At 43.0% G+C, this 22,853-nt stretch overlaps 1 protein-coding gene across 1 annotated transcript in view; it reads right to left on the bottom strand.

Annotated features, from left to right (window-relative positions):
• The window catches only part of LOC112573699 (trichohyalin-like), a 31,724-nt gene that overhangs the window by 4,802 nt on the left and 4,069 nt on the right, over positions 1-22,853 (bottom strand). Inside the window, 10 exon segments of the mRNA XM_025254278.1 lie at positions 2,085-2,183; positions 2,602-2,647; positions 2,649-2,778; positions 3,064-3,189; positions 3,805-3,910; positions 4,374-4,557; positions 8,009-8,573; positions 11,685-11,874; positions 12,561-12,614; positions 20,051-20,165. Coding sequence (XP_025110063.1) covers positions 2,085-2,183; positions 2,602-2,647; positions 2,649-2,778; positions 3,064-3,189; positions 3,805-3,910; positions 4,374-4,557; positions 8,009-8,573; positions 11,685-11,874; positions 12,561-12,614; positions 20,051-20,165 — 1,615 coding nt within the window.

Below are 22,853 nucleotides of genomic sequence, written 5' to 3'. Positions count from 1 at the left end.
AACAATGGTCAACAAGGAACTGGCGTCACAACTCTTCCCGAAAAAAAAACATTATGTCGTCTTGTAGTCTACAAAACACACACACACCTAAAATATCTCCGACTCATCTTTTGGAAGAGTTTCAGGATTAACTCACTCTTTGATAGGGTTTTTTTTTATATAGTCCTCGGAAATACGATAAGACAGATTGTCAAAACAAACACACACATCATCTGGATCATGAAAATTAAAAACTATGACATGAGATTCAACAGATTTAAAAGTTTCAAGTGGTTAAATCTGCATCACTTGTGCAACCAAAATTGGGATAAGCAAAACTAAAATTATTTTTGTCCGTCTGATAGACTGCAAAATGATAATTTACTTGACAGCTCAAAAATAAATAGTGAGATATTAACTCTGTATGTGTCTATACATATGTGTGTGGGTGTGTGTATCTAATGCCAATAAAGGCCAGTAACAAACTTGTGATGCCTAGTAAATACTACTGAAGCCAAGCAAAAAGAAAACTGAAGGAGAAGAAAAGTGCTGTTAGTACCTAAGGCACTGGCGTTTTGTTACTGCTCTCAATGCCCAGCCTCGGGGTTGGTCGCTGCACGCTAACTAACACATTTATCTGAGGAAAACAGTGCAGACAACGTCAACATCAGATGCGCACCAAAGCTGAGACTTATCCACATACAGATGGAAACAACGACTCACACACACACACAAAGTCAACAACATTTGGGTCACTTACTCTAAAGCTAAAATGAATATTTTACAGGTGATTCCTCCCCCTTAACACCTACACGAAATATTTAGTTACACAGAAAATAGTCTTAACATAGTATTTGCAGTGATCAAGAGCAACAGACGCTTATGAAAAATGTGTAAATACTGTCAAAATGTGCATAACGATGCCAGGATTTTACTACAAAGGGAGTCCGCTGTTCACTCATGTCTGTTTTTCTCGTGTCAAACAGAAGTATTTCGCCTTCCAAGAAAAGGTAATGTGTTCCTATGTTAAATATTTCACCCAATAATTTTTGTTCATAATTTGGTCAAGTGTTAGTCACTCTTAACAACCCAACAAGCTTACGCATATATTGAACTGTATACATGGTTGTCACAGGAGTACAATCGATTTCTTTCCAATTTGCTTCATTAATGACATAGTCATAATGTTATTTTCAAAGCATCTGTTAGATTCAAAGCATTTACTGTCATTTAAAACAATAAAAAATCAACTGCAAATGAAAATACAATATATACAAATCCAAACAATGTTTAAAAAAAACACTCTCTAACGGCATCAATTCCGAAGACTACTTCGGCTGCTAGTTTATATTTAGTAACATATCTAGCACGGAATGTTACAGAAAAGATAAAATAATAAAAAAAAAAAATCCTAGCGTGAAAGATAACTGCGCGTCCTCTCCGAGTACTATTCGTTGTATATCTCGTTGTGCTTTCCACTATAAAACTGATTTCTTATGGCTAGAGACTTGGACGCTTCTGCTGAGCTTTGACTGAGATTACAAAAGCTTTAGCAAGATCAGCAACGCACAACGACAAGACGTAGTGGTAGTGGTGAAGAGCGGGTGTTATGGTAAGGGCCAGACAAGCAGGGGCTAATTGCGGCTATAGTGATGTGCAGTCACAAGACAAGCGAAGAAATAGGTGCTACATTTGTAGTCGTACACAAAGCAAAGTTATACATTGACATCCATTGCTGTAAGCCTCTGACCTTGTTACCGTTACCGGAGTTTACTTTTATATTAATTTACAATCCACAAATCTGTCTTGCACGGTATACTTTGAAGGCACCGTTAACGTCAAGATCATTTGCTTTGCAGACTTGTATCATCTCACTACCACTGCAGTTATAGCAGTTTCTAAGTTCTCAGGACAGAACACAGATGCTGTTCATTAAGGTCAACTACATCGCAGAATACTGCACTTCACTCCACGCCTTACATTGAGCTCTAATAACACTGGAAGATGCGTTAGAGCCAGTGACGCGAGGTGTGAAGTTCAGCGTGTCGGCGCCATGTTGGCAGGGAGTTGTTACAGCAATGTTGCGGCACGTGCCTGACACTTACCTTCATTTCCGCCGTCAGCTTCATCTTGGCGTTCTCCACGCGCCGCCGGAGATCGTCAATCTCGTGCTGTAGCTTGGTGCACTGGATCACAAAGTTGTTCTGCCAGACAGGAAGTCAACCACTTAGTCTCTCACTTTTGCTATTTCCGTCAAAATTACTTCTTCTGACATTTCTGCCTCACATACATTCAGCCATTAAGTTAGTTCCAACATTCGATACAAATACATCTGGATACTTACTTAATCCGACATTTCTGCCGCATTTATTTCGTCTGACATTTTGTTACTGCAGAAATATCTTGTGAAGCCTTCGGAAACCCATCACCCAGTGCAAATTTCACAACTTTTCTGAGTTTTTGCTTGTGTACAAAATCGACACATATATATATATATCCTTATGACACGCAAAATCCGATCTCCACGTACTTGGGAAGTTTTGTTTGCTTGGTATCACACCAAATATGAGTATTTTCATGTTTTTTTAACAATGAAAAGCAAAGGGAAGAATCCTATCTTGCCTTTTGGGAAGGATGCTTGTCTCCTAAGCTTGACGTTCTTCTCTTTGGGTCCCTCCAGCGTGTTCATGAGTTTCCGGTGTAGTGTCTCCAGGTCCTCACGCAGTCTGTTTGTCTGCTCCTCCAGAGGCGCTGTCTTTTTCTTCTCGTCGAAGTATTTTTTCTTCCACAAATCTCGCGCTGCACAGCCAAGCACCAATTACTACCTCTTCACTCATTCACTCTGTGTGTGTGTGTGTTGCCTGCAGTTGTCTTAACTCTCTTTTTCAGGAAAAAGATATTCCGATGTTCAGTTCCCGAATGTATGAACATCGAGCGAAAAAAATATCCTTTTAGAGGATAACGTCACAAACAAGTGTTCCTCAGTTCTTAGATTCCCCCCAACAAAAGTCTGCTCATGTAAGTTCATATATTAAAATTAAATAATTATATACATTAAAATTAAGATTATATAAAAAATCTCACCATGGTTTCGTCTGTTCTGAGTTTTGTTCTGAAGATTTTTGGCTTTCTTGACTAGCTCTTCTCTCTCCTTCTCAGTGCCGTGTCGAGCTTCTTTCGCGTCTTCCAGTTCTGCCAACAGCTTTTCTCCTACACGCACGCACGCATACAAATTTTGAAATAATATTTTTCAGCACGTTTCACTCGAAGAGAACTAAAGGAGCAGAAGGATCGGTCTGCCCTGGACACGCAATGGCAAAGTGGTCGCAAAATTTGTTGTCTTTCTTATTAACAAAAATTATTGTTTTTAGCGTAAATAATATTCTTATACAACATATTTTATAGTTTTCAATATTAGATCAGTCTCAAATTAGAGGTTTTCAGAACAACAACTACTATTCGTGATTACAGAATATTTTAAATTAACTGCTATTATTGGTTTAGTTTGTGATTTGTCTACAAAATGGGCTGGGATTTTAGCCGATGGTCGCCAGATACGCAGTGTATGTCATTTATCTCAGGTTCCACACGCCTTCAGCAATTAGCACTCACGTCAACACATACATAAGCATGCATTTTATAGACAAGCTACACTGTCCAGGCATTTCGTTTGACCTTCATGGTTGTGCAGACTCCAAAACCACTTTACACTCCCTGATTATTTATCAGACTAGAACGAGTCCAGAGACGTAAACAACATAAAAAAGTGAAGCCATATATCTTGGGTTACAGTCCAACAACATCAATGACACAAATGCCACCTACTCTCCTGACGTCTGCGGCGCCGAGCCGACTCGGTGTCTCGTGGAATCTCCAGGTCCGGTGAGGACATCCGCAGAGTAGGGGGCGAGGGGAAGCGATCAAGGTCGCGCTGAGGTTCCGATGCACATGCATGAGACATAAAAGAAACAAATCGCGGTGTTCAATCAGTATTATGGTAAAGACATGCAACAGGAAAAGAAGAAAGTGTTAAATTAGTAGTGTCAGAACAGGTCAGAGACCTAGATAACAGACACAAAAGATCATTATAGTAATCTTTCGAAAACAATTTTATCCCCGCTAAGATGTCGAGAAGGTCGTTTCGTTAGCGTTTACCCGACTGTCTGATTGCCGGCCTGCTTCTAAAGTTTAAACAGACTTGTTTGTTTTACAGTCAGCCTCATACATAAAGAACACCCATCGTGTTCGCTCATAGTTAATGGGAGTTAAAAGTCTACAACAGGTCTGAATTTGTCGGCAATTGTTTCCCCTGCGTCGGGCAGTTGTGGAGAACGACCACAAGACATTTGAGTGCCCCTCCCATTCCCCCCTACACAAAGTACCAGCGTACTTACCTTGTTGGAACCTTTGCTTTTAGCGTCCTCCGCCCGCCTGGCCGCCTCCTCTGCCTCCTCATCCTCTTCCGCTCTCCTCCTCTCTTCTTCTTCTTCCGCTCTCCTCCTCTCCTCTTCTTCCTCTCGCTTCCTGTCCTCCTCGGACCGGTAGCGGATCATCGGCGGCCCTGCGTCGTCGGTCCCGCTGATCGGCCTCCCAGCGTTCGCGGTCTAGCAGCGTCCTTTCGTCCATGTCCTTCAGCCGGTCGTCGTCGTCATCGTCGACGTTAAAGCGATCTCTGCTGAGCCGATTCTGCATGTCCTTCGATTTGCTGAGGGTGGAATGTGTACATTAGGACTATTTGGTCCTCGATTTGCTAAGGGTTAGTACTGTTTAGCACTCAATTTGTCTAAGTACGACTGAGAACATAAATGCTCTGACCTTTGATTTGCTGGGGGTTGAATGTTCACATAAGTACTTTATGGCCCTCGATTTATTGGAGGTAGTAATAGTACTTTGCGGCTCTATGCTCCACTGGGGGTTATCAAGAACAAGAAGTAATAGTACTTACTGGCTCTCAATTTGCCGAGGGTGGTGTGGTGTGTACACATTCATACCTTTTAGCCCTGGATTGCATAAAGTGGCTTAATTCTATTTGGCCCTCGGTTTGCTGTATGTACACATTAGTACTTTTTAGACTTGGCGATATTTTTTGGCCATTGATTTGTCGAGGATGGATTATGACATTAATATCTTTTGGCCCTGTATTTTTGGGAATTATACACATTAGTTCTTTCTTACTCTCAATTTGCTGAGAGGGTGAAATGTGTACACTAGTTCTCTCTATTCGCTGATGCTAGAATGTATACATTAGTACTGTCTGGTCCTCGATTTGCCTAGGGTAGGATGTGAACACGATGACTAGTTTGGTCCCCCTCACCCCCTGCCAACGACAAAAAACATCATGGCGCGTCATACCAATAACGTGCACTAAGTGTATGGAAACAAGGTCAGCTGTGGCTGATATTTTATGAAGTCCTAGCTGACTGCTTTGTGCTAGCCACTTAGGTTGAGGTAGCGTTCATTTGTCCACTGACCCCGAGGAAGTGAAGTGGATGGGGTCAGAGGATCTGGTGTCGGAATACCCGTGTTGCTTTTTTACGCAACAGTGCACTAGTCACAATGGTCTTCATGGCGATGAGAAGTCAGATTCGTACTGTGACAGTCATCCCCTCTCCCTATAAACATAACTCCCCTCAACTAATACTAGTTAAGCTGTTGGTATTCGTAACCTCCTACTCATACTTTCAAAAATCTTCGGTGACATTACTGAGGTATTATTATGTGCTACATTTACAGTAAAACTCCACGACACCCACAACAGCTACAGAGAAGAATCAGTAGTCCATCCCATGTACTTTTATGAAGACCCTCCCAACCAAAACCACGAGAAAAAAGCCTAAGATAAATGAAGTTTTATTATACATGTAGTTTTGTTTTCTCGATTCGCACGTCAGTCTTTTCTCTCATCTCGCAGTACGAGAATAAAACTTTAATGAAACAAAGGGAAAAAAACATTCTGAAACTTGATTTTTCTACTGTTGTAGACTAGCCAGCTATATTGTGAACTTCTGTATTCAATCACAAATCAGTAAATTAAACCCGCAGATAGTATAATGCCACTTCAAGCCTGCACGAGCCACACACAACACACAACGAGCTTGTCCACAAGCATGGAGAGCTGTTCTACATAGAATACGACCATGTCAAGGCTGTGCAGCTTTAATGTTTATGTGCACACACAAACAGGCAAAAACACGCATTTCCATAGCGCCGCTACTTTTTACACCAGCTTTAAAACTGTTTCTGATTTTGCGATTAGGCTATAAAAGCTACTCACGTCTGGCTTAAAATATCGTTCTAATTTTGCAGTTAATCCATGACAGCTTATTCTCCAGTTTATTCTCCTTCCACCAATCCACCCACCCCTCACCCACCCCCAATAAAAAAAAGAGATTAAAAGAGGAAGCCACAATGGGAAAACAAATGTCTTGTTGTCAAAAGCGAGATACAAAGGTTTCTGTCTGCTCTGTCTAAATGCGATGGCGGCCAAACATTGATCATACAGATGTGTCCCACGCTGAGTGCCTCCATGTATGGTTGCGGCAATACAGAACATATTGTGTCATCACCAAGGCATAACGGGGCTTCAATAACGCGCATCGATACCCCGAACAAAAAGGCCTACAACTGCTGATTTCATTTCAACTAACAACTATCTAGAGGACACGCTTGTTCTTCTCCTATTTTGTGAATTGAAATCTATCTTAAGGGGAAAACACGTGAAAAGCAGAAGATAAAAGGTTCTGTACATTACACAGAACATCGATAGAAGAATACAGGCTTGAACGAACTCATAAAAATACTTTTACAGTCTTTGGATGTGTATGTGCGTGATGATAATAATAATGAAACATCTTAGCACTTATTAGAAAAAGAAGACATGAAAAACATACGAGGGACAGAAGAACAAACAAACAACAGTAAGGATGACGGATAAAAGACAAATACACAAAACACAAAGATGAACCAAGCAGCAAGGACTGACAAATCAGATCTAAATGTGTCATGGCGGAGAATGTCGCCGTTAAAGTAGAATCCGCAACAAACACAAAGACAATTACAAATATTAAAACAATAACAAGGGAAAGTTTAAGAGAAACAACAATGCAACATGTAAAAAAAAACCCAACCTATGGATATAAATAAACAAAGACGTTGGACACAAATTAGAAAAGTCGAAGGAAAAAAAAGCAACTCGGCCTGTCAGGGGGAGCCTCGTTTCCGGTGTTTGTGTGTGTGTGTGTTTTATTCCTTCTATCTTACTTATTATTATAATTCTTGCTTCCTTTGGCATACCCATCACAGTTATAACTATATTTGATTTCTATTTATGATATTACAAAGCTTCCCTAGAAAGTGTCTACTTGGCCAACCTTACTTTTTTATTCTATCAATATTTGCTACATGTCTTTTGTAGAGATATACAAAGGCTCATTCTATCTTTTGACCGGCGCCTTCATAAGACACACTCTACCTGTAATATCTTTCTCATTCATTTTTTTAGCTGCTTAATTGCCTAGAAAAATTAATCGACCCATAGTGTAAAATAAATACAGCCTGTGTATCTATCAGCTAATTTTCCAGAACTCAGTCTACGAATGCAAAACTGTGGATATATGTATAAAATACAAGCACAGACTGGCTGAATGCGCAAACGTGCAAACATGGCATACAACGCCACACTTATTATTTCAAAACCTTACCTTATGCAAATGCTAGTATTACTTATTCTGAGCATCCTTTAGTGTGCATGACTAAAATGGCGACAGGATTCATGCCGCTAGAAAACTGCTCCAAGGACAGATAATTACACAATGAGATCACACAAAAATTCGGTTCATAACAAAATGGAATTTATTTTCAAGACGACTGGCTCCTTGGCTGCTTGAGAATGCACACTGTAGAAGCATACTCATCATAAGAAATACTGCATTCGTTCAGTGTGCGACACAGCTTGCACCCAGGGTACTTACTTTTGTAGAGCAAGATAGAAATTTTCTTTGTCCCTGTTTTTGTACTGATCCTCAGGAGTCAGGCCTGCAACACCCGAATCTTCATTGGTATTGGTGGTGTAAGCAGCATCACGCTCGTGGTTACCTCCCTTATGCACAGAGCCTGCTTGTCCTTTCCTAACAGGGGAGTGCACCGTAGAGCGTGGGGGCTGACGCTCTGCTGGCGAATGGGGAGAAACAGTTTCCGAATCTGAATTCTCGTTCTACGATAAGTATCTTTCTGGGGTGTGTGCTGCTGGTGCTGCTGGTGCTGGTGCTGGTGCTCGCGATAGCGTTTATCATCTTCTCTTCTGATGGCCACCTGCTGGTTCTCCTTGTGGCCATCGTAGTCTTGTGAGGGGGAATCATCCTCCTCCCTGTCCTTATACCTCTGGCGTGTACGAGGGTCGGGGCGAAAGGTGCTAGCCTGGTGATAGTTATTATTGTCAAAGGAGTCGCGGGAGTCAGCGCCGACATCGGTGAAAAATGCCGGAGAACCCTCCTGGCTCTGCGGCTGGGAACTCGACGCGTCGATTTTGGGTAAAGGGGTGTAGTGCCGGGTGGGGGAGGCTCTATCTGGGACGCGTTGTATGGTTCGGCGGTCACCTGCGTGAGATAGGAACAAAGGTCATGGCCGGGGCTGCTCTTTGGCATTGTCCAACGCCAGTGAGTGTTGACGGCTCAGCAGGTTATGAGAAGCGGTAGTGACAGGTGAGTAGTCAGTAGGGACAGCCAAGCACGCAGGAATGAGTAGATTCAGCTAAAGCTTTATGTTAGAGACAGCCGCTAAGCTTTGTGTCAGAGAATGCAGTTAGTGAGTATTGAGACTGCCAAGCTTTGTGTCGGTGGTAGTAATAAGCGGGGTAAAGCGGGACTAAAGAGGTTTGATTACAGTTTCAGAGTAGGCCGTTCAAGGAGGTCCCCGGTGTAGTTGCACAGATACAAAAGTGCCGATGCTGCAGTTTATAGGAGGAAAGGGGAGTCATGACAGAACATCTCTCCTCCCTCAGAGGACACCAGTCTAAGCAGGAAAGTGATATCACGAAGACTAGGCCACTAGGGTTTCCGTTCGCCGATCGGGCAAAAAAACCAAAAAAAAAAAAACAAAAAAAAACTAAACTAAATTAAATTTAATAAAACAAAAAAGAAAACAAAACAAAAAAAACAAAACAAAAAAAAAAAAAACAAAAACACGTGCACTTCCCGTTTTGGCACACGGGCCAGTTCAAAGACGTCCGCGGGCCGTAGTTTGCCCATCCCTGTTCTATTCGCTGTGTAAATCACTGAGCCCGTCTGCTGCTCAGATTCGTGATTTGGTCTGACGAACTAAGACTGACAAGCTTATCTAAGTGCACAGATTAGCCACCCAGACTATATGCTGCTCAGACTGTCATGCCTGTCCACTGCTGACATTGGAAAGCCTATGCTGCTCACATTTACTGCTTATGTCAGGCGTGCTTGCCCTCCACCCACTAAACTCTAGCCTGTGTTCGTTGTCTGGTCACGTCTTCACGTCTTCTTCCTGGTGTTAGCTTATGGACGTCTCGACCGACAGAAGTGAGGCCGCAGCCTCAGAGCTTACTTCTTTTCCAGGTTTCCTGGCGACCCACACTGACAGAGCTTCTAGTAAACCTGCCGAGTGTTGTCACTGACGGCAATGTGTTCACTTCCTGACGTCTATTGCAGTGTCCCCAGCGATCACTCTGTCCAAACACGGCCACCCATCTATCCCCCCCCCCTACCCGCCACCGATACCAAATACGCACGCTAGACACCCATTCGATAGGTACCCGAAGACATCCTTAATGCTAGGTCTTAAATAACAAAGACAACGCAGGCACGTTCAGATAAGAGATATGGTGGGGTTTACAGTAAGACCACTTGTTTGTTCAGATACGATTCTGCATTTATTTACTCGGCGAACGGACGTCGCGCGGAGTATAGAGAAATATATTAATTAGATCCTGACGATTGAAGGCACAGACAGATACAGTGACTTAGAACTGGGACAGCCATGGCTGGTAACAGGGGAGATATAAGCAAGGTTGTGGGCCTGCACAGAGGAAACACAGTAACACAGTTTGAGCAGATACAGCGCGGTAACGGCGTTGCAGCATTCCAGATTGTATCTGTGCAAAGACCAGGTGACACTTTCTCCACCCGAAGCACCGACAATCATTCGAGGAACTTACAATCACACGCAAGGTCCAAATCATTTGGGCAGCAGAATAGGCCGGCGACTGAAACTAATACAGGGATATAGTTTCTAAAAGTCTTTGTCTGTACGACAGAAGGGAAAACAGAAAGCCTGGCTGATGCACGTTGAATGGACACTTCATGCTGTTAGTTTCTAGACAAAGTATTCTGATTTTCTGTGTAAAAATGCAACAATGGCATTGTTTATTTTTTCATGCCACCTGCAGAAGGCAGGGTAAAACGAGAAGCAGGAAAGGAGCAGCGAACAAGAACGAAATAAACCAACGAAAAGAAACAAAATTACATTTAGGAAAGAAACATGCAAGCTTTTAAATAATCTATGGAAGCCTGAGTCTATATCATAATCAAAGGGGTTCTGAACAAGATTCACTGGAAACAATATTGGTGAGATGACAGTTAAAAAAAAACCGCAGAATTTTGTCATCAGCTTCTGTGTATGGTTGCAACCACAGCAAAGCTCCTGAAAACGTTTGTCATTTATTTGCAGACGACAGGACAGTTTATTTTGAAGACTTAGGAATATGATTTTGAAGAGTGGGTGAAGAGACCAAAAGGATTCGGATCCTGGCTCAATTCAGCTCAGGCTGCTTACAGCATGGTGGCGACACTAAAGGGATACGCTTTTAACATGACCATTACATGATTGTTTGAATAAGCAGCCGCATGTTTATCTGGGTAGCTGCTGGCATCTTAAACGTGCCTTTTACCACTGCTTGTACTATTGTCCAACAGAAATAGAACCACAGACATGAAGCCTGACTTTTGCAGAAAACACCTCACTCAAACATTATGTTAGTAAGATGTAAAGTATAAGTAGATAAGATGTGTCTAGATTTTAAGATCTGATGCACATAAGCATAAGGTTAAATCTTTAAGCACACAGTAGGACACTCCATCTAATTTAAACATAGGTGGGAAGGGATTCATCAAACGTTCAACATCAGAACTAAAATTAATAAAAACTTATAGGACTTAGTGGGTATGCCTATAGTCATATAGGCTACTATTAACCTATTGAAAAAATTGTAACAATCAAAGAAAGCAATACATAGCAGAACCAATTATCAAATCCTCGAACAATACCACATTTTCCTTTCATGATGATAAACATACTTTACTTTATAGCTAGGTATGTTTAAAATATGAGAAACTGCAAATTACTGCATTTTCTTCCCTTTGACTCTCTCATTCTTCCAACTAAAGGAAACAGTTTCATTTCTTCTCTGCCCTAAGTTTTAAAACCTCGCCGGTTTTCTTTCCCCTTCCTCTTATGATTTCTCCTTTTATGGCCGGTCACAAAGAGAACATTTATATCGTTTGCTTCCAGTTATTCTAAAACATCCGACGATTTCAAGCGAAAGAGAGAGGATGGAGATTTTTCTTGGGGGGTGGTAGGAGATTGGAGGGTACAAGTGAAAGAAAGCAATGGAGCGAGAGATTGGTGGGGGGTGGGGTGTGGCGGTGGTGGGAAGAAGAAGAAAGCATGAAAGGGGAGCTTACCCGGGTATCCGTCCTTGTTCCGGTAGCCGTCCCGGTAAGTGCCGTAACCACGGTTACTGTTCTGGTAGCCATGGCCCGTGGAGCCGTGATGCAGAGAGCTGGGAGACTGCTGCGACGACCGATCACTAATGGCGAGGGCCTCCCGCATCTCGGGGTTGGCCTCCAGCAGAAACAGTTCCGGCGCATAGTGCTGTGATCATAAGTCCATGAACATCGTCCTCATTAAGTTTGCTTTCAAAACGACGGAACAAACGTCAACAGGACTATTTATGTGTCTCTTGACAGAAAAAAACAACAACAAAACAACAACAGCAGCAGCAACAACAACAACAACAACAACAAAACAAACAAATAAAAAACGCTCAACTCCTCAATGTTTTCTGTAATAACATCAACCGTTAAGAACGCAAATGGAGACGTAAAAAATAACTCTCACACTCAGACAGAAGCGTGCACGTATGCAGATCAACATACACTCAGACGCGCAAATACAAAGATAGGGAGCGAGGAAAATTAATTTCCAGAACTGTCAGGTCTCCCGATGATTGATTTATTTGACCGATTCATTTCAAGAGTGTGGAGAGGAACTGTCTAGAACTTGCGACCAAGAATGCGTTCTGATGCTGGGGACGCTGAAAGTGGAAAACAAATTATTTTTGACCACAAGTAATAACAGCGCCTAGACTGGATTCTCAAAGGTTATCTTTCCTGGTGCTGGGCACACGAGACTTATTATCACAGACCATTTTTCTCTTCACTGCCTTTTGGTCGGTTCAATTCTGTGGCCTAGGGGATTTGCGCGATCTTGTAGCTTTGCTCTCGAGATCTGACAGATCGGTCACCGGGACCTGAAGAACCAATAAAAAGAAGGCTCACCACAGGCGGGAGAAAATGCTTCGCCTTCAGCTGGATCTCCTGTTTGGACTTGAGCTGTGGACAAAAACACAAAGAAGACAAATTGACATGCTCTTCTTGTTCTTGCAGCCTCTGACAAGCAAACACAACGTTCTGTCTAGTGCAGAAGTAAACAAAGAGGTGAAAGTGGTTCACTTTGATGAAAGAGCATGACACATTGCTTAACAAACAAAATACACAACGCAGCAGGAACTTGCCACGTTGCTAGAGGGCAAGACAAAGAAAACAACATCTACAATTCTGCGCCTACATCTCTATAATTCTCAGTTCTTCGTGGCCATTGAATAGCCCATACTGCTATATATGTTTAAAAAAGTCATAGTACTAAAAGAGGTTAAAATGTCTGCAATCTGGTTAGATTATGTAATGTGGGGAAAAACAAAGGTTGAAAGTAAGGGATCAAGCAGCTAGTATATATGTATATTGATGTTGTTGGGTGCGCGTCAGGCAGTACAAATCTCCGTCTGACGTGACTGGGCGACCTTACGATAGACATTAGGTCGGCTCACTGTTACACATTGCACGACACATTCAATATACCTTTCTTTTAACGGTGCTGGCTATTCCGGTGAACCTTTGAGACTTCTGACACCGATACTCAGATCGGTCCAGACTGTTCAGCGATATGTAATCTTAAAGATATGCGATGCTGTTGTCTGGAAATGTCCCCGAACGTTTATCGCTATTTTCTAAGACATTTATTTCACTTGGGAATATATTGGTCTATATGTAAGCTTTTAAAAACAAACAAATGAACAAAGAAATTAAAAAATACAGGAAACACCACCAAAAAAATAAAAAACAGAAAGAAAACAAGAAAAAAATAAAAGAAACAAATAGAATTGTTCCAACACGTCTTCCGGAATATCGTCAAAGTGAATGTTATCGTTGCGTGTTTATTTTCAGTTCTTCGTCTCACTCTACTGCATTCGTCCCCCATCCCAATGAAAGTGGCTGATTGATGTCAGGGACACAAGGTGATCACGCAGTTAAGGATCGAGGCCTGGCGCTGTCTGCTAGGAAAAGTCCGGTCTCTCCAGGCAGTAGGACTCAACACGAAGTCAGTTCACACAGCAGCCCTGACAACGCGCTCACAGCTCCATATCCCGATCGAAGCCACCCTTTGATCAGGTCAGGGTACCTGTTCTTTTCAGCCTCTGGCTAGATAACTTCTGTACATTGGTCACAGAGGGAGAACAGTAACGGGGAGAAATTCCCCTTGCCCCCTTTCACTGCAAGAACACAGGACTGCGCTATCAAACGAATAAACCTTCTCTTTTCCTGTTTGTTGTCAATCGATGCAGCGACACAACCTACACTGAGCAGCGGTATTAAACGGTCTTCAACCGTCAACAGGCTGAACATCAGGAACGAATCGAGAGAGAGGCAAAGTGCTTTTTGCCCGGCCATTGAAAGATCGGTCTGCATAGCCACAAATACGCAAGCAATTTGCTTCGTTCACTGAGTCGGAACGGACGCAAAAAATTGCAACTCCTTCTAACAGAAATTCTCCTGTAACCGTTAAATCGTGTTTCGCGCTGAAAAATAGCAAAATAATAATAGCAAAGGCGATTGAATGGTTTTTTATTGTGCATGCAAGCTCATACAAAAACCAAAAGAGAAGAGTAACACATTAAAGGTTAACTCATTTGACTAATTAAAGGAATTTTCAATCTGAGAGTCACATTAAGGTTCCTTAATTTGACTATTTTAAGGGATCATCAATAACCGTAACACAGTACGATTACCTACTCTGACCAATGGATCTTCAATGAATGTTTGCGTTTGCACATGTTTATGTGCGAACGTTTGTTCGTGCGTGCGAGTGAGCGAGTGTACATGTATTTTATTTTTGTGTGGTTACCCCTACCCCATGCACATCGCTGTTTTCCTTTATCATTATAGACACTTGTCATCGGCCGATGCATATGACTTTTCTGCTTGTCATTACGTAGCATGATGTGCATGTTTGTACATACATATTACTTCTGTCACTCTTTAAACCAAATGCCCAATATTCCCACATGAGATCATTTCTTCCAGCTTTTAGAAATGTTTCATCACACAGCATATATGATGTGTTTGTTCACAAGTGAGAGGAAACTTATGAAAACTTATTTGACCCGGTAATGAAGACAAAAAAACTTTCCTGAACTCTAATCCTAGACATGATGACATGCTTTGAGCACAAAACGCAGCCCTCTTGCCCACGAACATGCTAACCTATCGCTCCTTGCATGTCAAAAGATGCCCTCTAAAACAACCCAAGTCCTGAGGTCGGCGCCAACAATGAGCCAAGCCCTCTTGTCTCAACACAAGTTCTAATCCGAAGTACTTGACGTTACAAAGCGCGCAAGGGGTGTACAGTACCCCGCCCCTTAATTTATTTGGCGGCGTAAATACGTTTTGATGTTGAGACTCGTATCACCCAACCTTTCGACTAGGGAATCCTTTTTGCCCTCTGCTCGTGCGGCCCCCAAACAGCAGACAAATGTTGCGGACCTGCTGATTGCCGTGTGTAAGGTGCGGCACACAGTCACCTGTACAGTGCTGGCCGCACCGTTGCTAGCGTCTGGGCTGACCGAACGTTTCTGTTGGTTACCAGCACTCGTCAACCGTCTTGGCTCTCGGCCCATGGGTGTTGATGGTGACACCTGAACTGGTGCTAGCAGTAGTGGCTGTACTGTTAGCAACGGGTGTCGACAGTTTGCGGAGCGGGAGGGTTCATGACTAGCACGCTATAACACATGTCAGCCTGGAATTCTTGATCGCAACAGCAATAAATATAAAAATGTATAAATAAATGTTTTATGTATATGAAAGGATGTGTGATAATGTGTGTGTGCGCGCGCGCGTGACAGAGAGAGAGACAAGACAGAGACGTAGTGAGGTATTTCTATTGACTAAGCAGAATAACATGTTGACGACTCCCATCGAGGAACATTTGGGCCATGCTGTGCAATACCTGCGCAAATGCCGAATGCTTTTACGGAATGAAAGTGACAATAATGGTGACTAGTTCAGAAGCTTAAGTAAACAAGCTTAAAACTTCAATAACACCTAACCGTGGGCTATACAGAACCAGATCCACCATCAATTTTAGGACCGGTTTGGCGAACAGCAGACAGAAAAAGAAAAGGCAGGGCGACAAAAATCAAACTGTCTGCCATTGTGATGATGCCCACACCCACTTCGTTATCTCATTGTTGTTGTATGAAGTCTAGTTTTTAATGACACCAGAACTTTCATACTGGAATGTGACATGCGGTATAATATGTAACCTGATCCTTTTGCACACAACTAGCGAGCGTTTGTGTGGGTTTTTCTTGAAAACAAACTATTTTTACTTCATGCTCTTGGAAGCTTTGATAGATCTGTGATATACTTGATGGTAATAACTGGTGTTTCATAACTGCCTGGTGATTTTTCCTGTATTTAACTGTGGACTAAAATAACTCTCGCGATTTTCAAATGTTTTGTGTTTTAATCAGCTGCACCGCTGGCACTGTCGAGTGCCTCATGAGTTCACGTACGGAGTTCGCTGCTCTTCAAGTCAGAACAACAGGAACTATCCCCACAAATTATTTACTAGGTTTTAAAAGCCTGCGGGTGATAACCCCGGGAGCATAACACCAAAAAATGCGATTTGAAGTGCACACACATTCATACGCAGCTAATGCACCACTGGCGCCATACCGGAACTTGCTTATTCACGATTTAGATAGTGGCAGGCCTCACCTGGATTCTACCCCCACGACCTGCTTCTCTCCGTCTGTTTTATCAATGGCGTCTGTGTTGGTTCTTCTTTTTTGCCCATAATTCACTTTCCTAACTGTTTTGATTACTTAATTAGCCATTCTGAGGAGCTCACTTCAAGATGTTAGAGCCTACAGAGGAGCAGACATTGCCAGTGACCACACTCTTGTGATAGCCACAGTTTCTCTGAAGCTGCGTCGATCACGAGGAAAACAGGCACGTCAGCAGAGAGTGGACTCCGGCAAACTAAAAAATCCAGCCACCGAAAGGGCCTTTGCTATGGAAGTAAAGAACAGGTTCCAGGCACTAGGAGACCAACAAGAGATGACCTTAGACGACTTCAATCGAGTCTTACAGGAATCAGGAGAGAAAAATACTGGGCTTCCAACGGAAAAAGAAAGAACAGTGGATTAGAGAAGAGACATGGAGGAAGATAGAAGAGAGAAAGTCAGCCAAACAAAGAATCAACAGCACCAGATCTGAACGCCTGAAGGAACAACACAGACAAAGATATGCAAAACTGAACAAAGAGGTAAAGAGGATGACAAGAACCGACAAAAGATATCACATAGAGAAACTGGCAGATGAAGCAGAAAATGCAGCAAGTAAAAATGACCTGAAGACACTGTACAAGATAAACAAACAGCTTAACAACGGGTTTAAGAACAGTGATGTGCCAGTGAAAGACGTGAACGGTAATGTCGTCGAGGGAGAGGCAGGAAAACTACAGCGCTGGAAGGAACATTTTGAGTCGGTTCTGAACAGACCAGATCCCCTCAGCTTGCAGACATCCAGCCAGCAGCTATAGACCTTGACATCTGCACAGACCCACCAAGCCTGGAAGAAGTGACAGCAGCAGTCAAGACAATGAAGAGCGGCAAAGCACCAGGGGCAGATGGAATAACAGCAGAGATGTTGAAGCAGACGTGAATGTGACAGCTCCCAAGCTGACTGAAATCTTCAGGCAAATTTGGGAATCAGGGCAGGTCCCTGTTGCGTGGAAGACAGGGCTCATCTTCAAGTTACCCAAGAAAGGAGATCTTGGAGACTGCAATAATTGGAGGGGCATAACACTTCTTTCCCTCACCAGCAAGGTCTTCAGCAAGATTGTTTTGTCAAGACTGACGGCAACTCTTGAGAAAGACCTCCGACCACAGCAAGCAGGATTTCGCCCTGGGCGATCCTGCTCCGAACACATCTTCATTCTGCGACAGATTCTGGAGCAGAGCAACGAATGGAACACACCGCTGTACATCAATTTCATCGACCTGGAGAAGGCTTTTGACAGCATCCACCGCGAGTCCTTATGGAAGATCCTGAGGCATTACGGAGTCCCTGCAAAACTTGTTCAGGTCATTGCAATGCTGTACAGCGATTTCAAATCCCAGGTTGTCTGTGACACGGAGCTCACAGACCCCTTCAACGTCAGTACCGGGGTGAAGCAGGGCTGCATTCTGTCGCCGTTCCTCTTCATCCTGGCCATGGACTGGATCATGAAGACTTCCACCGACAGCGAGAGGAGAGGGCTCAGATGGACCATGACTATGACAGCAACAACAGCGCTGGAAGACTTGGACTTTGCTGATGACATTGCCCTGCTGTCACACCGCCACCAAGACATGCAGGAAAAAACAAAGGCCTTCTCAGAAACAGCTGGAAACCTTGGCTTGAAGGTCAGCACAAAAAAGACTAACAGTATGAGAGTGAACGCCAGAGTCCAAGACAGCATCAAACTAAATGGAGAAGAGATTGAGGAAGTTGACAGTTTCACCTATCTTGGGTCCAAAATGTCAAACACTGGGGATGCGGAGGTGGAGATTCGAGCCCGACTGGCGAAAGCCAGTCAGGCCTTTGCCTCACTCAGGAGCACATGGAAGGCAAAAAACATCAGCCAGAAGATCAAGCTGAGAATCTTCAAGTCAAATGTGATCAGCACCCTCCTTTACGGATCAGAATCTTGGAAGATGACCAAAACCATCAGTAACAAGCTTGACGTCTTCCAAAACAGATGCCTCAGGCGCATACTTAACATCTTTTGGCCAAACACCATCACCAACGAAGAACTCCACCGAAGAAGTGAAACCGAGTCCATCACCACGCAGGTTCAACGAAGGCGTTGGCGATGGATTGGACATGTGCTCCGCCAGCAGACAGCAGACCTTTCCAGAGTCGCCCTACGATGGACTCCAGACGGCCGAAGAAAACGAGGCCGCCCAAAGGAAACTTGGAGAAGAACAGTGGAAAGGGAGATGAAAGGAAAGGGCTGGACATGGGGTCACCTAGAGCGTGTTTCAGCCGATCGACATCGGTGGCGGACTCTGGTTGAGGCCTTATGTGCAACCTGATGCACCAAGAGGAATAGATAGATAGAATTAGCCATTCTGTCTCTCGAAGGATGAAAATTTTTTTATAAAGCAGCTTGGCTGTGTTTTTAAATACCTTTATTCCTAAGCGTATTTTAAATTATTTATATGTTAAAAGATTACACGGTTTACATCTCGATGAATTTATTTTACAAAACTGCACTTTCTAAACCCTAAGACCTTAACAAACATTTTGAGAAAACATTTAACAGCTGTATATGTGTAGCACACATTGCCGGAACTACAACTAGTACCCTTTTCCTCAACTAGATGATCTTAAACGATACAACATCGATCTTTTGGAGTTTTCTTTATGGTATCAAGGATAATAAAAAGCTGGAGGGAAATAAGATTCTAGTAGAACATTCTAGTTTACATATGATCATTTCATAGATATTTGTTTACGCAAATATCTGTCGTTGCGACCTCTGTTTAAAAGACTCACGTGATAATAAAAAAATCATATGGGGCTCATTCAAGAATGGGTAGTATACAGCTACTTGAAATGCAGGTGTGTTATTTATTTCACATCGACAACAGGATCTTGACACAGCTATAACCCGGGAATCGTAACAGAGAGGATGTATAAAAAATATTACACTATAAAATATTGCAGTGCATTGACTGCCCATGACGAAGCCGTGTAGTTTGTCCTGAACTTTGCCAGGGCAGGGAACTTCACTATTTATTTTAACCTAGATGTCACGACACTTAAAAAGGCTGGTAGAGACGGCATTTCTGTCGTACAGCCACAAAGGCCATTCAGACAGTACAAGCATGGAGACACGCTTTTTTAATTCGTGTTTCATAAATGGTGAGCAAGGCAAGGTATTATGACTGACAGCTGAAGTCAAGTGTGAAAACTCAAAGCAAATGAAATCACATGAAAATGACGGGGGCTCTGAGCCGTGTGTGGGTTTCCTTCACCAAAGTAGTTGATTGACATCAGCCGGGGTCGCTGGTTCACGCTTTCATGCACTCACTGTAAATCCACTCAACTGCGATCTGAATTTGGTGATCAGAGAATCCGACAAATGATTTAAAAGATAACGACGCGGTTACAAAAAGCCAACCCAACTGCAGACAAAGGTTGAGCTGATCAGGCATACGCATTCAAACAAATGCATTTTTTTTTTCTTTCGGCTTAACCCCTTTTAAAAAGTGAAAGACCTTCAGGATAAGAGCCATCACTTCTAGTTTGCTTTTCTTATCCTGTCTTTCTTATTTTTCTTCTACCCGGTGAAAGTATTGCAATAAAAATGTCCACAACTCCTTTGGTGATGATGCTGATAACGATCTCAAAGTGAAGTAAACCGAAACTTGCACACTTACCCATGTAAGACTACGTCCCACACTGCGAAGGAAGACGTAGTCTTTGGGCGCCTGGTCCTCGAGCTGGCGAGTGATCTCCGCACGCAGGTCGATCAGCGGAAGGTCCGGCGGCACCCTGGACACACAATTAGTTTCCGTCAGTCGTGCGGACACAAAGCTACATACACGAGTAATTACATCATTCTACACACGCGCGCTTTGCATTCTTTCACACTTCTTTCATATACGGATAGATGCATACACGAATGTGTGTATGCATGTATTATGAACATATTTACACAATCATAATGTAAAATATATCGTATAATACCATATTATATAGGTATATATTATATTGGTATATCAGGGTTCTTATATAACAGGGATGCACAACCTACGGCCCGCGGGCCATATCCGGCCCGCGACGCGGTGCCATCCGGCCCGCGAAGCTTCTGCCCACATTGCAAGAAATCGGCATGTTAGTAATAAAAGAAGACCTTAAAAAACGAAAAAAAAAGGAAGAAGTATTTATCCCCACGTAGGGGCGTCTCTCAATCTTTTTTTCGATGGACGAACATTTCGATTCAGTGCTCCGACTTGGTGTCTCTGCGATGCAGCCGGACATTCAGTCATTCAGAGGTTGGTTTCGGGAAAACAACTTCCAATATCCCACTAATTAGTACATAATTAATGGTAAGTACAACTTGTTTCTAATAAAAAATGGTATCTGCTCTATTTTTTTTTTTTGTATTTTTGCGGCGAATTGGCCCGCGACACGGCTGTCCGAAATGGATATGGCCCGCAGGCCGAAAAAGGTTGGGCATCACTGTTATATAATAAACGCATAACCTTGGCATAAACTAATTTTAAAACGTGTTTCTTATCCACTGCTTCTCCTTACCACATATAGGTTCAATTTTTTATATTATTATTCTAGTACTTCTGGCGCAACCTTTCCCCAAAGATTAGGAAACACTTTTTAATTCACTTCGCATAGCAAGAGGTTGTCGTACACGCTACCCCTTTCAACCTCTATAGGGATTGGTAAAATATGCCTCTACCCAATTGACTAGCTGCTGATTCGGTCCACAATGCTGCCCTTATTGAGAGATTTACTACCGCCCGCAGTCACAATACCTGGCGATAGCGATACTCTTCTGGAGAATCTGCACCAAGCACCTTCCAGCAGGACAGTAGGCGGCTGTTACTGACTCATCAAGCCACCAATTGTTGATTAACATTCCCACCTCGGGGACAGCTCAGCTGCTGTCCAATTTTCAGACAAGATTAGCTAGCTCTAAATTACCACCTCCTATATCGTCTGTGTGTGTGTACTTCTGCACACGCGTTTTGCAATTGGAAGATGTGTATCTCTGGAATAAAAGCGGGTGCTACCAGATATCGGATAAACCGAACACTTGTTTCACCTGTCTTCTCTGACCTAACAACACTTCCTATTGTATATCCTTTAAACCGAACACCTGGTTTACTACTTCTTTCCCCATTCCGTTTCTTGCTTTCATTTCTTGTCATCTTCCTCTCTACGCGTACGTCGTTAAGGAAAGGAGCTGTTGGACGTATTGTTCTAACTTTTCTTCCTCCTCGACCAAGACAAAACCTCAAGCCCGAGGTCAGGATGACAAGGAAGAGGGTACAAAGAAGGGGTCAATTAGGAGACCAATCATGATGAAGAAGCCTAGAGAAACCTCCCGAGGGGACAAACTCCACTTGCTGGGAAACAACAAATCAATAATTAAACAGCGCATGCAACATCTGTATTGTCAAGGACTCCACCGGTAAACTGTGGCTGCTTTGCAATGTGTTTGCTAAGATCTGAAGTGGATCCACAAACATTTCGGGGGGAAAGACGGCAGAACAGTCGAGTGTAACCATGGCGAGGACGCGCAATGTGCCTCGGATGAGAGAGGAAGCGTGCGGAGGAGTCGGGACGTCTGGTCAGGCCACGCACTTCATGACGGAGGAGGCAGACCTTTGTGTCTATAACACGGTCTTCAGTCGTCAGATCATCGTGTTCTGAGCAAATGAGCTCAGCCCTTCTTCTCACATTCCGTTTGAAAGGTCGACTTGCTTTGTATTGCTGTCTCTGTCGTGTGTAGCTATTTATGCATAAAAAAATTATGTCTGCAAGGATTCGGCGATCATGTATGATTTATATGACTTGATGTATAATTTGACAGTCGGGTTCTTGTGATTGATTTGCCCTTCTCTTGGGTTTTGTGGATTTTTTGTTTGTTTGTTGTTGTTTTGTTGGGCTTGGTTGGGAGGGTGGTTGTTGGGGAGTTGGGGAAACTCGATTTCGTACAGCTGTCAGCCTCCGAAAAAACAAATGACCTTCTAGGGGACTTAAAAAAAAGATAGTTCGTGCAACCCCTGACCTCTCTTTCAGGTACAATATACTTCTACCTATGTTAAAACAGGAAATAATCAATTCTCAATCCTTATTCTTCAAGGCCCTCCCTGACGCTACAGGATGTACTGTTTTGCCCAGGCTTATCTCCATGACACATTGCACTTGAAACAAAAGCGCAGCCATTCAGTACGTTCACAATAATCTCCCTCTTTTTCTTTCTTGTTTAGTTTAACATGCATAAGAATATGGTCGGAGAATGTTCAGATAGACATGCACTGGAATGATAACAGCAGTCAAGAATACAGCCCGCAAGGAACGCATGCACTGTTTTCTTCTTCAAGAACTTTGCATGCAGTATGGCCGCCAAAGACTTTCCATGGCCGACACCTGCTCTTATCGAACTGTAGCATATCGGGATAAGCCCAGTGACATTAAAATATCAAGTGCTAATTT

This window comes from Pomacea canaliculata, linkage group LG10, assembly GCF_003073045.1.
Source record: "Pomacea canaliculata isolate SZHN2017 linkage group LG10, ASM307304v1, whole genome shotgun sequence".
Taxonomy (NCBI): Eukaryota; Metazoa; Mollusca; class Gastropoda; order Architaenioglossa; family Ampullariidae; genus Pomacea; species Pomacea canaliculata.
The sequence above is the reverse complement of the archived record's forward strand: the minus strand, read 5'-3'. Positions and strand labels throughout refer to the sequence as shown.